General features: G+C 33.9%; 1 protein-coding gene across 1 annotated transcript in view; it reads right to left on the minus strand.

Moving 5' to 3' along the window:
- The window catches only part of CFAP47 (cilia and flagella associated protein 47), a 474,307-nt gene that overhangs the window by 84,474 nt on the left and 375,400 nt on the right, over window positions 1-14,433 (minus strand). The window contains exons 57-58 of the mRNA XM_057717674.1: window positions 9,273-9,429; window positions 662-760 (exon numbers count right to left, since the gene is read on the minus strand). Coding sequence (XP_057573657.1) covers window positions 662-760; window positions 9,273-9,429 — 256 coding nt within the window. The remainder of the gene's footprint in view (window positions 1-661; window positions 761-9,272; window positions 9,430-14,433) is intronic.

Genomic DNA, 14,433 nt, shown 5'->3' on the forward strand with positions numbered 1-14,433 from the left:
AAAGTCATGAACCCACTTATATTGGAATGTTGGTAGTAGTTACCAATTTTAGTCATTATTTTCATATTAATTTTTAAGATAATTCGTATTTTATCATATTTACAATAATTATGATTTTTTTTGTAATGAAAAATATTTTAAGCAAATTCATATTTTGTGAGCTTTAGATTTTTAAGCAACTTCATTTCTTATGCCTTAAATTTTTTTCCCTATTCATCAACATGCAACTGGGATGACTAATACATGTATATCCTATAATACATTTTCAGGGCATTGTCAGCTTTCCAAGATGGAATTATTTTTCATAAGTGTGAGCAGCTTTAGCACACTAGGTATTTTTAATGTTCCAAAATCTTCTTTGGCTCACACATTTATGTATTAAGTGCTGTGACATTCAACCATTCAAAATCTCAGAGATAAAATTTTTTGCAAGTTGTATTCATGTGTTAAGGAATGAAAAAAAAAGTGAAGATATAATGATTATATGTAAAGGTTATACTATCCATGTTTTTCTATCAACTTACTAAAATTTGTGTCAAAATTTTTAACTTCTATATTTAATTTTCATTAAATATTTATTAAGACAACAGGACATACATTTCATCATCTCTGAAATGTGACAGCATATAGAATGACAGAATATAAGGCAGAAATCCTGTACCTTTTGTGTGACTCAGACCGCTAATCTTGAAGGCAGAAGTCTCTTTGAGGTAGCTGTCCCAGAACGGAGCCATGACGAGACGCTTGGGCTTTTCCTGACCTAATCAAAATATGAAGAGATATTACACTTCAATGTCACATTCAAGAGGGGAAACATGAGTGGAGATTGAAACAGAATCTAAACTTCCTTCTAATGGGAAATTTCTCAGATGATCATTTTTTTGAAGTACATTTTAAGATGAGATTTAAATGGCATTTTTGAAGAACATATTTGAGTATTAATGGTTTTCTCTATAATATTCAAAAATATTATAAAATGACTCATACATTTTTGGAATTTTAATTTAAACTATTCAAATAAAAGATATTACTGAGAGCCTGTGTGAACCCACCACCTAAAAATAGATTGTAGTAGTTAATACTTACACATGCATAAAGATACACTTTTGCAATGTTAATAATTTAAACTAATAAATGCAAAAATCAATTATTCAAAATATGCTTATGGGCTACATAACAAGTACCTGCTTTTAGTGCTACCACATATAAAAAGTAAAAATCTCTGTCAGCACAGACATTTATAATTTTAAGTATATTGAACTAAATATCAGCTGATGCCTTGGAAAGGAATGGGAGTGTTACAACCCCTAAGAAGGGGATTTTTGTAATATACAGTAAAATTGTATATATATTTACCATTTTGTCCATCAATACTACTTGTAGAAATATACCTTAAATATACAAAGGCATTATTTGTATAGCAATATGTACTGGGGTATATCTGTATAGCAAATTATTAGAAATAATGAAAAGATCTATGTACTGGAGACTAGTTGTGTTTAAACAATAGTGCAGCAAAAAACCTGAGGTACCAAAAAGTCATAAAAATCTATGAGAAGGATGTCCACTAACTATTTTACTAGGATTCTAGACATATTATTAGGTGAAGTTAGCAAGGTGCAAAAGAAATTATACAGTATTCTATCATTATGTAAGATAGAGGATGAAACAGAACCATGTGTGTATATATACATTTATTCATATATACTCATTTTTGCAAAAATAAACAGTATGGATACATCACAATCAAATGATGATGGTCATCTATATGGTTGATTGAGAAAGTGGTGGATGGTTGAGTTATGGGAATGGGATTTCTTTAGGTAGAACTTTTCATATAGCTTTGAGTTTTGAACAATATGTTTCACAAATTCAAAAATAAATTTAGAAAGTTTGAAAAAGCAAAGCTAAAACTGAATTCAAATTAAAAATTAAAGAATCCATCTTTATATAAATTGACAACAAAACTATACAGAATAAAGAATTAATTAAAGAATGCTTTGGCCATAGTTCTCTGACTGATTCCAGGAGGAAAAAGCAACTGCAAAGATAGCTTTAGTTTTATTTAGTAGTTTTCAGTTCCTTTTCCTTTTCTTCTCTCTCTCTTTCTATTTATTTTTGGTAGTTGCAAGAATATAGTAATTTAGAAAATATAAGGTGTATACGGCTATGATAGAGCAAATGGGTACTGAATTGATGTGCTGGGAGCCAGGTTTTTCATGTGAGAGAAGAGAAAATGAGGTGAATTGAGGAAGAACCCTTTGGTGTAGGATCGGAATAGGAGGTATCAGTATGAAATAATTATTTTTAATGCTATACAACATAATAATTCATACTGGTAGCAAATCTGAAAGGACACTAAAACTGTCAAATGAAGGATTGTAAGGGAAGAGGTTATTTACATTGTCTCAAATTATCACTCCCCCACATTATTTATTAGTTATAAGGGGAAAAGATAACCTTTACAATACAAAGATCTGGCAGACACAACCTTAACCAAGTGATTAAACTTAGTATCCCCAATAATGGGACTTTGTGTCTCCTGATGTGTTGCAATGAGAAGTACACAGTATGTGATATTCTTATTAAAATATTTAGTCTGAATTGAATAATGAAGAAACAAAGATAAGATAAATCAAAATACATCAATACAGTGTAACACTATGGAGCTGTAAATGTATTTAGGCCAGTTCTATATGTCTTAATATCACATGACCTCCAAGATATGTAATATGAAATAAAGACACAGAAATTTTTGTACAGAAAATAAAACACAAAGAAACCCATAACATGAAATACTCTACAAGACAACTGGCCTGGACTTTCCAAAATACCAATATCACAAAAGACAAAACAAGGTAGAAGGGAATTTTTAGATGAAATGAGATATAACAGATTGGAAACCAAATGTAATGAATAATCCTTGACTGAATCCCAGATTGAAAAAAAGATAACATTTTAAAAAGTTATAAGGAACATTTTTTGGACAATTGGAGGAGTTTTACTGTGGAGTGTATTTTAAAAATATTGATGTATCTATGTTAAATCTTAGTGTATGATAATGGCATTGCAATTATGTTGGAGAAAATCCTTTTTCTAAAGCCATATATGCTTTAGAGATGAAATTATATTTCTACAGATAGAGACAGGATATAAAGCAAGTTCCCCAAAAGTTAACAACTTATGAAATAGATGAATCTGTATGAAAAATACAGGGCTATTCACTGTATTATGCTCTTCTGTAGGTGTGACATTTTTCAAAATAAAAATTTGTGTCTTGGGGGGAGGGGACTAAAGACTAAATGCAAAAAAAAAAATTCCTATAGCTTTAATTAAATGGAAGCACATTTTATTATCTTTAAAGTGGGATTTGTGTAAGTTGAACTACGGGGTCATGGGGAAAACATTATAAATTATATTTATATTTAATTCTCTATGGAAAGGAGATAAGCTTTACGGACATTAAATATATGAGATGATAATGCTATATGTAAATATTTCACAAGTAAATATGCATACACTGAAGTGAATGCTGAAAAATATTTACAAATTGAGGTGTATGATATCAAAATATATTTTAAGACCATTGCGTAAAGAGCAACATTTCTGAAAGTGCCGTCTTCTGACAACCTACATTGGAATACCTTGTGATGGTACGGTCTTACCCCAGACATAATGAATCAGAATAACTAAGTGTGAACCTGAGGATCTAAATTTTGATAAGTTTCCAATTATTGCTCACTGAATTTTGATAGCTACTAATGAGAAAAAAGGAATTCTAAATATTAAGGCTCCCAAACAGTATCTAAAAATAATTAATTATAAGCAAGGTGAGTCTCAGATTACTTGTCTGAAAAGTGGCCATAACAATAATTTCATGTCTACTTTTCCATAGTATAAGTGTTAGCTATTTGTTGTGAACAAAGCAAAGTAATACAAATAATCCAATTAAACTAAGGTATAGATAGACTGCTATATACTTGATACTGTAACGTTCCTGCCCACCAATCTCAAATCTTCCAGTGATGTTTATTAATTCAAATATTTAAATAGTTGACTGTCTGAATTTGGGAGAGATTTTGGGAGTATGGTACATTTTCTTACACCTATTTATCTCTCTTATGTATTAAGCTATGCACTCCCTGCCTGTCAATGTACAATGATCACTACATATTTAACATAAATATTTATTCAACTCTGGAGGTACTTTAGATAAGATTCAGAGGGCCTCCAGGGACGAGATTTTCATAAACTAATTCTAACATGTGAAATCAAATGCACTGGGTATTACCTCTCTAAATCCTGTAAATGTGATTAATTTATCATAACTGTGCTATGTTGTTTGCTTTATTACTTTACTACTAGTAAACCCCATGGTCATAATCAACCTGAGTCAACAACAACTCAACACAGTACCTTGTTTATATTTTATCAACCCTCAAAATGGAAGCTGATATTTGTAAAACTAATATATTATGTTAACTGGTATGCACACCTTTATCCCTGTTGTTATTGTTTTGCTCTTCAATAAAACTACTAATGTCTGGAAAATAATTCACTTATACTTAAACATTTGAATCAAATCACTAATTTTGCATTCAAATTTGTATTAAGTAAAAGATCAAATAATCTCAAGACTATAGCTACTTTAATAGAAATAATCAAAACAACTACTTTGCATACATCAGTTACTGCTTCATTCATTTATGCAACTTTTAGGTATATAACCCATAGTGATATTTCACAAGTAGAATACCACACAAAATCAAAATACAATGTGTATATATTTGTTTGTACATATATCCCACATATGTGGTAGCTTTGAGATATGCATATAACAGTTTTCAGCACAAAATAGATGCTCAATAAATAGTGACTGAATATTCAACTCCTGCTTTATCAACAAACATGCCAACACTGAAATACTCATTTAGTTAGGAGCAAATCTATGAGTTAACATAACACCTGCCATTAAAAAGCATGTAAATTAGCAAGCACATAAATTTGGAATATGGTTATATGAGCAAGGGCACACACATACATACAACGGACATGGGTCCTTAAATTCTTAATGTGTACACTGGGCCCTAATTTCTAATGTTTTAACTCAGATGCTTGCTTCCCATTCACAGCTACCTTCCCTTTTTCCACTTTTATTTCCAGCTAAGTAGGAGGGGAACTTAAGAGCAGGCAGCTGGGGTGGAGGGCATAATTACTGATGAGAGAGGACTGTGGTAATTGAGTCCATGGATACCAGGCACTGAGGAAGGGAACATGTCCTGGCCGAACAAGGCAGCCAACATGGGAAATCCAAGCATATGTACATGAGGCAGAGCTAGGATCTGATGGCAATGTTAAAAAGAGAGAGTCCCGAAGAGCTGAGAAAATGTGAAAGGAGTGGTACTCAAGGGATTTATTGAGGTCCTTTGATAGGATGCAGGGAGGCCTGAGAAAATGTGAAAGGAGTGGTACTCAAGGGCATTTATTGAGGTCCTTTGATAGGAGGCCTCTTTCCCTGAGATCTGGGGGGAGGAAGCAAAAAAGAAGGGCAAGTGCCTTTCTTTAGAGCCTTATCAGTATGGGGCTTTTATTTTTTATTTATTTTTTAAAATTTATTTTATTGAAGTATAGTTGATTTACAATGTTGTGCTAATTTCTGCTGTACAGCACAGAGATTCAGTTATACGTATATATACATTCTTTTTCATATCCTTTCCCATTATGGCTTATCACAGGATACTGAACATAGTTCCCTGTGCTATAAGGAGGACCTTATAGTTTATCCACCCTATATATGCTAGTTTGCATCTGTTAATCAAGCACCACCTGTAAGCAGACAATTTAGAAAGACCATGAAATGGTCCTGGAGGAGATAGCTAGACACGATGAGTCCAAGAACCTGTTCTATCACTTATTCATGGCTTTGAAGAATTTCTAAGCCTCAGGTTCTACACTGAAAAAACCTCCAAGAGTCTTTTTTGTAAAGACTGGGTATAGTCACACTTATAGAGCTTAAGTGTGGTACACAGTGGATGCATAACAAATTCTAGTTTTCTAGGCTATTTGAAAGCTTTTCTGTAGCATCTGGTCCTCATGGGACTCATTAATGGTTTGCTTTGGACACATCTCCAGTATTCTCCAGGTGTTTAGGCCATCTCCTCTCTAGCCACACTATCACATTCACTTGTTCAAGTTGGTATAGATCAAGATATGAATGGACCCCTCAAATATAATCTTTTTGATACCTTGCCTTGCATAATGGTCAACTGAAAGAATGTAGGGACAACACACAGTAGAATTAAAGAACTGAATAGAATTTAATTAAACATAATTAATAGATTATTTGAATATCAAAGGGAAATATATCTGAGAGAAGTGATTAAAATGAAAATAGCCAAGATATCAGCAGAAGAAAAGATGTTACAGAATTGGATAATATAAAAGTTTGATAGTGAGTTTACAGTTCTAAAAATGTTGCCTTCTTGGAAAAACAGTGAATTTTGAAAGATATCTTCTTCTATATATCTTAAATATCTATAAATCTGCCTGCCTGCCTGCCTGCCTGCCTGTCTGCCTGCCTATCTATCTATCTATCTATCTAAAGGAGAGATGAGGAATGCAGGATCTGAAATATTGTGGGATCTCTCACACGCATCAACCACTGTCTTGGTGCTATGTGATGAGTCTTCCTATCAACCTCCCTAAGGTGATTCTGTGAATTCTATAGCATCTGCAGGAACATTTACATCTTCTTTTGAAAGACAGCAAGGTATTGTATCTTCCCATCATGAAATAATTTTAAGACATTTACAAATATTTAAATGAGAATGTATTAATGTAGTACTTTTTCTAATGAGTATATTTGGCATATGTGTTAAATATTTTTATTCTTGTCAGTCATATTTCCTTGTGGCCAAATTATGAGGCCAGATTGCCAAGAAATATGATTATAAGAAGACACGTACATGGTGGCTGGAAAAAAAAATAGAGTCCACAAAAGAAAGAAGGAGGAGGTTATGACAGAGTGACAGAGAGACTCCTTCACCAAGAAAAGGAAAGGGGGAATCTTTTCATAAATTAATGGAGAAAGTGGAAGAGACAAAGATATCAGAGGTCAGCGTCTTTCTTAGTTCCCAGTCTCCACAAGTTGAAGGAAGAAGGGGGAGAACCTAAGCATCTAAACATTCACCTGAGAGAGCGAGTTTACTTAAAAAAGACTGTGTTAAACTAAAAAAGACTAATACATTTTTAATTATCAAGCTTATTGTTTCTTCCTGTTATATAGTAGAAAAGAATTATGACCAGTTAAAGAAAATTAAGCCACAAATTATTTCACAATTTATTTTAATGTTAAAATCTTGATTCAATATGCTTTTATAACACTTACAGTTATGCAGCTGCTCTGAAAAATCCATTCCCTGGGAAGTTCCATTAACCAGCCTTATGTGTTCGCACACCAGGAATTCTAAGCCCTACATCTGGTACACCTATTTTCTTGGCGCCTACATGAATTTGTGGTTTCTAATCCCAGCCAAATATAATACCTTTTTTATTTGAATTTTATCAGCTCCATTTTCCTTTCCCTACAGCAGCTATTTCAACCCACAGTGCCACTCTTCAAATCTCTTAGTATATCTCCTTTTCTCAGCAGATGAAAATATAAACCCAACTGCTCTTAATTCCAAAGCCCCTCTACTACCTACAATTTATCTACATTCATATTTGTTTTAGCTTACCTCCACCTATTCAAAAGTAAAAATGCCCCTCCTGTTCACGGCTCTTCCTTCTACCTCAACTCTGATCCCAGTCCTCCCAGAGCGTTGGTCCATCAGTTAAACCCTATGTCTTTTATGGCTTTAACTCTTGCTCAACCCTGGCTTCTTCCTTTTGCTTATATATATGCTCAAGCCTCCTCCACATTAAAATGCTCACTTTCTTGAGCCTGCAATCAAGTTTTACTAAACAGCATGTCTCTCCTTCTTATCATAACCAAAGCATTCATAAGGGAATTTTACATGAGATGATATTATGTTCTTAATTTTTCTTGTTTTATACCGAGAGCATGAAGAGATGATCAGGAAAGATGAGAACTCTAACAGGTAAATGATAGTGTTCAGCTTCAGCATTAATAAAAAATAGAAAATTTGCAATGATGATAAGATACAATTTTTCCACAATAAGACTGATAGAAATTAAGGAGAATGCTGATACTCAGGGCTTACGAGCTTCAAGAAAATAGGTAGTTATGTCTGTAATATATTCCTGATGGCAGCATGAAGTGCAACAGGATAACCATTCTGGAGAGTAAATTGGTTATTTACATCAAAAACCTTAACATATGTGCTCCTGTTAGCCTTGAAATTGAACTTTATAAAATGGATATTTTAACTTTTCAACTAGTAAAAAATAGTTGAAAAGTTAAAATTATTAATGTTCAACATTAGACTTAAAATGTGTTTCAGAAAACTTATAATGAGTTGATTTTTATTTCAGACCCACATTATTTGGTCATTTAGTACAAAGTGAAGAAACATTTCACACACTTGAATTGAAAAACATGCATCTTCAATATGACATGAAAAAAGGAACAAGCCTGTTTGGAGCCAAAATTTAACCCGAATATGCTATTTATATAGAAAAGGGACAAATGAAACAAAATTAGAACATTGGAATTTTTATAAACTTTGAGGAATAAGCATTGGCATACTTGAGTACTATCATAAGAATTGTACAAATTTACTAATTTACATATTCAGGTTTCCAGACAAGATTAGAAGAACTTGACTTGGTACACAGATTTCTAATTTCTTTTTTTTTTCTTCTGGATCTTTATTGGAGTATAATTGCTTTACACTGCTGTGCCAGTTTCTGCTGTACAACAAAGTGAATCAGCTGTATTTATACATATATCCCCATATCCCCTCCCTCTTGAGCCTCTCTCACAGCCTCCCTATCCCACCCCTCTAGCTCATCACCAATCATCAAGTTGATCTCCCTATGTTTCCAATAGCCATCTATTTTACATTTGGTAATGTATAAATGTCAGTGCTAGATTTCTAATTTTTGATTCTGGCTCCATCATTTTGAGTTGTGATTTTGGCCATGATACATCATCTCTCACACCTTAAATTTTCTCTTTAATAAAATGATGTTGTTGAACTAATGGATCCCCAAAGTGTCCACTACCTCTAAAATCCTTGCACTCTATGACAGAATAAGTGTGATTAATAATTACAAAATAGCATATGTAAAGTAAAAGAAAAACAACTTACCTGTTAGTATGATATCGATTAAAACATCTTCCTTGGTGGGATTTTGGAAAGGTATAAGGACAGATGATTGAAGATGAAGGTATGTGGTTACTCTGCCTATTTCCAGAGGCTGGGGGAACAGTCCTATTCCAGAGACGTAGAATATCCATTCTTTAAACTGTATAAAGATAAACATTCATAACATATATGTCCTAATTACATACTTTTATTTGTACCACTTAATAAACATAGTATACATAAAAATTTTGGCAGGTAAGAAAAGTTTTTTTGTTAATATTTAACATGTACTGTTTTTATCTTTCCTTCCTTTTCCAAATTGCCTTTGATGTTATTGAAAAATCAATGTGTTTTGACACTGAAAAAACGGCGAAAGACCAATATTCAAATATTAAACATATTTCAATGCATACAAGCTTACTGATAGCAACATAAAAGAGAAATCTTAATGAAAACCATGTATTTCTGCTCAAGGTTTAAAAAAAATCAATTTGTCTAACAAGCTAGGTACTAACTGCTGTATGAAGTTTCCAAAGTATTGATCACAGGAAGGCAAAAAAGGCGAGACACAGATTGACGCCCCATTAAAAAGAAGTGTATACAACTAACTGCCCATCATCTAGTACAGTGTATGTTGTTATCACATGATATGAAAAATGGCTCAAAAATTATGTGAAGAAGATTGAATGTAACCATTGTTCTTATCTGCATTTCATAAGCCTGCAAAGCTCTGTTTGAAAATTCATATTTTCATATAGAATAAAAGTATTCATATAGAATAAAAGTACCTTGAGACTCTCTTCTGCACTGAACACTTTGCTAATGTTACCGATGAAGGAAGAGGCCATCAACCAAAAACCAACAAACAATGTCCTAGTTTATCACCTCTCAAACTACATAGATGTTTCCAAGCTTAAGTTTCAATAAAAAGAGGAAAACTTGCTTTAAGATTGTTTCCAGAATAGGATGGGTGCTGACAGGAAATCCATAAAATGCTGTCTCAGTAGTGAGAATTAAAGGCAAGTTTTATCCGCATATGTCTTCAAATGACTGTATTACTTAGAGATTCTATGAGCACAAATTCACTATATTTTCACTTATGATTTCTGAACTTCATCACACGTAATTGACTGACTGGAATCAAGTATCAGGGTTCAATTATATTAATGATTGTTTTATGTAAATTACTTATTTTTGGCTATTTTATAAAATAAATCATGGATGACAGAAACTAGGTTAAACAACTGGAAATGAGCCAAACTACACAAAAAAAGAAGGTCATGTTTTCATGTTTTGCCAAGTAGCCTGGAATACTGGAGCTTCTAAGTTAAACCATATCCTACCATTCTTGGAAACTAGTATCCAACAATCACCCTAGCATTGCTTAAATTATCCACCTGGGTTCACAGAGGGAAATTGAAAAGTACTCCAGGGAACATATGCATTAAAAAAAAAAAGTAACACTTTTAGTCCATCTTTATCTCAAATGTCTTTGAAAGGAGACAGAGCAAAACAAAGATCCAATTCCAATGTTTCTGAAAGATGAAGTAAGTTGAAGTAAAAGATGGTAGATCTAGCTTGCACACAGAGCAGAGCTCAAGGGCATTCGAGCGTGCTAAGAATCAGGAGTTTGCCATAGACACAGGCTGCAAGGACCATAGACTCATGCTGGGTAATAAAATCACTCTGATTTTATTTCTTTTTCCCTTATTTTCACTATTCTGACCTTTAGATGCAGTAAGTCACACAATCAAGTATAAATGAAATAAATAATGGCAAGTATTTGAAAATAAAAGTGAAAAGACTGAAAATCAAGAGAAAATCTCAGAACATAATGTTTGATATCAAAGAGAAGGGCCATTTATCACATTTGCTGCTTACTATTGTTCCTCTTATCCTGTTATGCAGTAACAATCTCATTGAGAGACCCTGGGAGCATATTATGAGTTTATGATATTTGCAATTGTGATGTACTAACCAAATTAACCTCAGGATTCAAAATCTATACAAACAACTTTAGCCTAAAGTTACATTTTCCACAATGCAGAGTTCTTCACATGCAACCAAACAGGAAACAAATAATAAAACATAGCCATTTACTTAAGTTCAGCAAAGAGTCATACTCAGAAATAGTTAAAACTTATCCCACAAGCACTACCTTACTAGATTTTTGATTTATCAGCTACTCAATTGTGTGTTAGTTCAGATGTATTCATCAGTGAAATCAAGAGATGGACAGAAATACATGTGATTTCTACCTAGTGGTTAACGTAATTGCAAACTCTCAGATTTAGAAAAGTAAGCCCTAAAACTTTATATTTAAAAATATCTTCTTTGAAAAAGAAGTAACAACTGACACTGCAGAAATACAAAAGATCATGAGAGATTACTACAAGCTATATGCCAATAAATTGGATAACCTAGAAGAAATGGATAAATTCTTAGAAAAGTTCAATCTTCCAAGACTGAACCAGGAAGAAATAGAAACTATGAACAGACCAATCACAAGTACTGAAATTGAGACTGTGATTAAAAATCTCCCAACAAACAAAAGCCCAGGGCCAGATGGATTCAAAGGCGAAATGTAACAAACAGTTAGAGGAGAGCTAACACCTATCCTTCTCAAACTCTTCCAAAACAGAGCAGAAGGAGGAACACTCCCAAACTCATTCTACGAGGCCACCATCACCCCGATACCAAAACCAGGCAAAGATGTCACAAAAAAAGAACATTACAGGCCAATATCACTAATGAATAGAGATGCAAAAATCCTCAACAAAATACTAGCTAACAGAATCCAACAGCACATGAAAAAGATGATACACCATAATCAAGTGGGGTTTATCCCTGGAATGCAAGGATTCTTCAATATATGCAAATGAATCAATGTGACACTGCATATCAACAAATTGAAGGATAAAAACCATATGATCATCTCAATAGATACAGAAGAGGCTTTTGACAAAACTCAACATCCATTTATGATAAAAACTCCCCAGAAAATGAACATAGAAGGAAACTACCTCAACATAATGAAAGCCATACATGAGAAACCAAAAGCCAACATTGTTCTAAATGGTGAAAAACTGAAAGAATTCCCTCTAAGAACAGGAACAAGACAAGGGTGTCCACTCTCACCATTATTATTCAACATAGTTTTGGAAGTTGTAGCCACAGCAATCAGAGAAGAAAATGAAATAAAAGGAATCCAAATTGGAAAAGAAGTAAAATTGTCATTGTTTGTAGATGACATGATATTATATATAGAAAACCCTAAAGACTCGACCAGAAAACTGCTAGCACTAATCGATGAATTTAGTAAAGTAGCAGGATACAAAATTTATGTGCAGAAATCTCTTGCATTCCTATACACCAAAAACGAAAGAGCAGAAAGAGAAATTAAGGAAACTCTCCCATTTACCACTGCAACAGAAAGAATAAAACACTTAGGAATAAACCTGCCTAAGGAGGCAAAAGACCTGTATGTAGAAAACTATAAGACACTGATGAAAGAAATCAAAGACGATAGAAACAGATGGAGAGATATACCATGTCCTTGGATGGAAGAATCAACATTGTGAAAATGACTGTACTACCCAATGCAATTTACAGATTCAACACAATCCCTATCAAATTACCAACGGCATTTTTCACAGAACTAGAACAAGAAATCTTATGATTTGTATGGAAATGCAAAAGACCCTGAATAGCCAAAGCAATCTTGAGAAGGAAAGATGGAGTTGGTGGAATTAAGCTTCCTGACTTCAATCTGTACCACAAGGCCACAGTGATCAAGACAGTATGGTACTGGCACAAAAATAGAAAGGAAGATCAATGGAACAGAATAGAGAACCCAGAGGTAAACCCAAGCACATGTGGGCACCTTATCTTTGACAAAGGAGGCAAGAATATACAATGGAGAAAAGACAGCCTCTTCAAGAAGTGGTGCTGCGAAAATTGGACAGCTACATGTAAAAGAATGAAATTTGAACACTTCCTAACACCATACACAGAAATAAACTCAAAATGGATTAAAGACCTAAATGTAAGATCAGATACTATATAAATCCTAGAGGAAAACATAGGCAGAACACTCTCCGACATACATCAAAGCAAGATCCTTTTTGACCTACCTCCTAGAATAAAGGAAATAAAATCAAGGATAAAGAAATGGGACCTAATGAGACTTAAAAGCTTTTGCACAGAGAAAGAAAATATAAACAAGAGAAGAAGGCAACCCTCAGAATGGGAGAAAATACTTGCCAATGAAGCAATGGACAAAGGATTAATCTCCAAAATATACAAGCAGCTCATGCAGCATTAATACCAAAAAAGCAGATAACCCAATCCACACATGGGTGGAAGACCTAAATAGACATTTCTCCAAAGAAGACATACAGAGGGCCAACAAACACACGAGAAGATGCTCAACATCACTACTCATTAGAGAAATGCAAGTCAAAGCCACAGTGAGGTATCACCTCAGACTGGTCAGAATGGCCATCGTCAAAAAATCTAGAAACAACACATGTTGGAGAGGGTGTGGAGAAAAGGGAACTCTCCTGCACTGTTGGTGGGAATGTAAGTTGGTACAGCCACTATGGAAAACAGTTTGGAGCGTCCTTAAAAAACTAAAAATAGAACTACCATATGATCCAGTCATCCCACTACTGGGCATATACCCAGAGAAAATCATAATCCCAAAAGAAACATGTACCATAATGTTCACTGCAGCACTATTTACAGTAGCCCAGACATGGAAGCAACCTAAATGCCCATCAATGGATGAATGGATAAAGAAGTTGTGGCACATATATACAATGGAATATCACTCAGCCATAAAAAGGAATGAGATGGAGCTATATGTCATGAGGTGGATAGACCTAGAGTCTGTCATACAGAGTGAAGTAAGCCAGAAAGAGAAAAACAAATACTGTATGCTAACTCATATATATGGAATCTAAAAAAAAAAAAATGGTACTGATGAACCCAGTGACAGGGCAAGAATAAGGATGCAGATGCAGAGGATGGACTGGAGGACACAGGGTTGGTGGGGCAGCTGGTGAAGGGGAAGCTGGGACGAAGTGAGAGAGTAGCATAGACATATATACACTACCAACTGTACAATACATAGCCAGTGGGAAGTTGCTGTATAACAAAGGGA

The sequence above is a fragment of the Hippopotamus amphibius genome, chromosome X (assembly GCF_030028045.1).
Source record: "Hippopotamus amphibius kiboko isolate mHipAmp2 chromosome X, mHipAmp2.hap2, whole genome shotgun sequence".
Lineage (NCBI taxonomy): Eukaryota > Metazoa > Chordata > Mammalia > Artiodactyla > Hippopotamidae > Hippopotamus > Hippopotamus amphibius.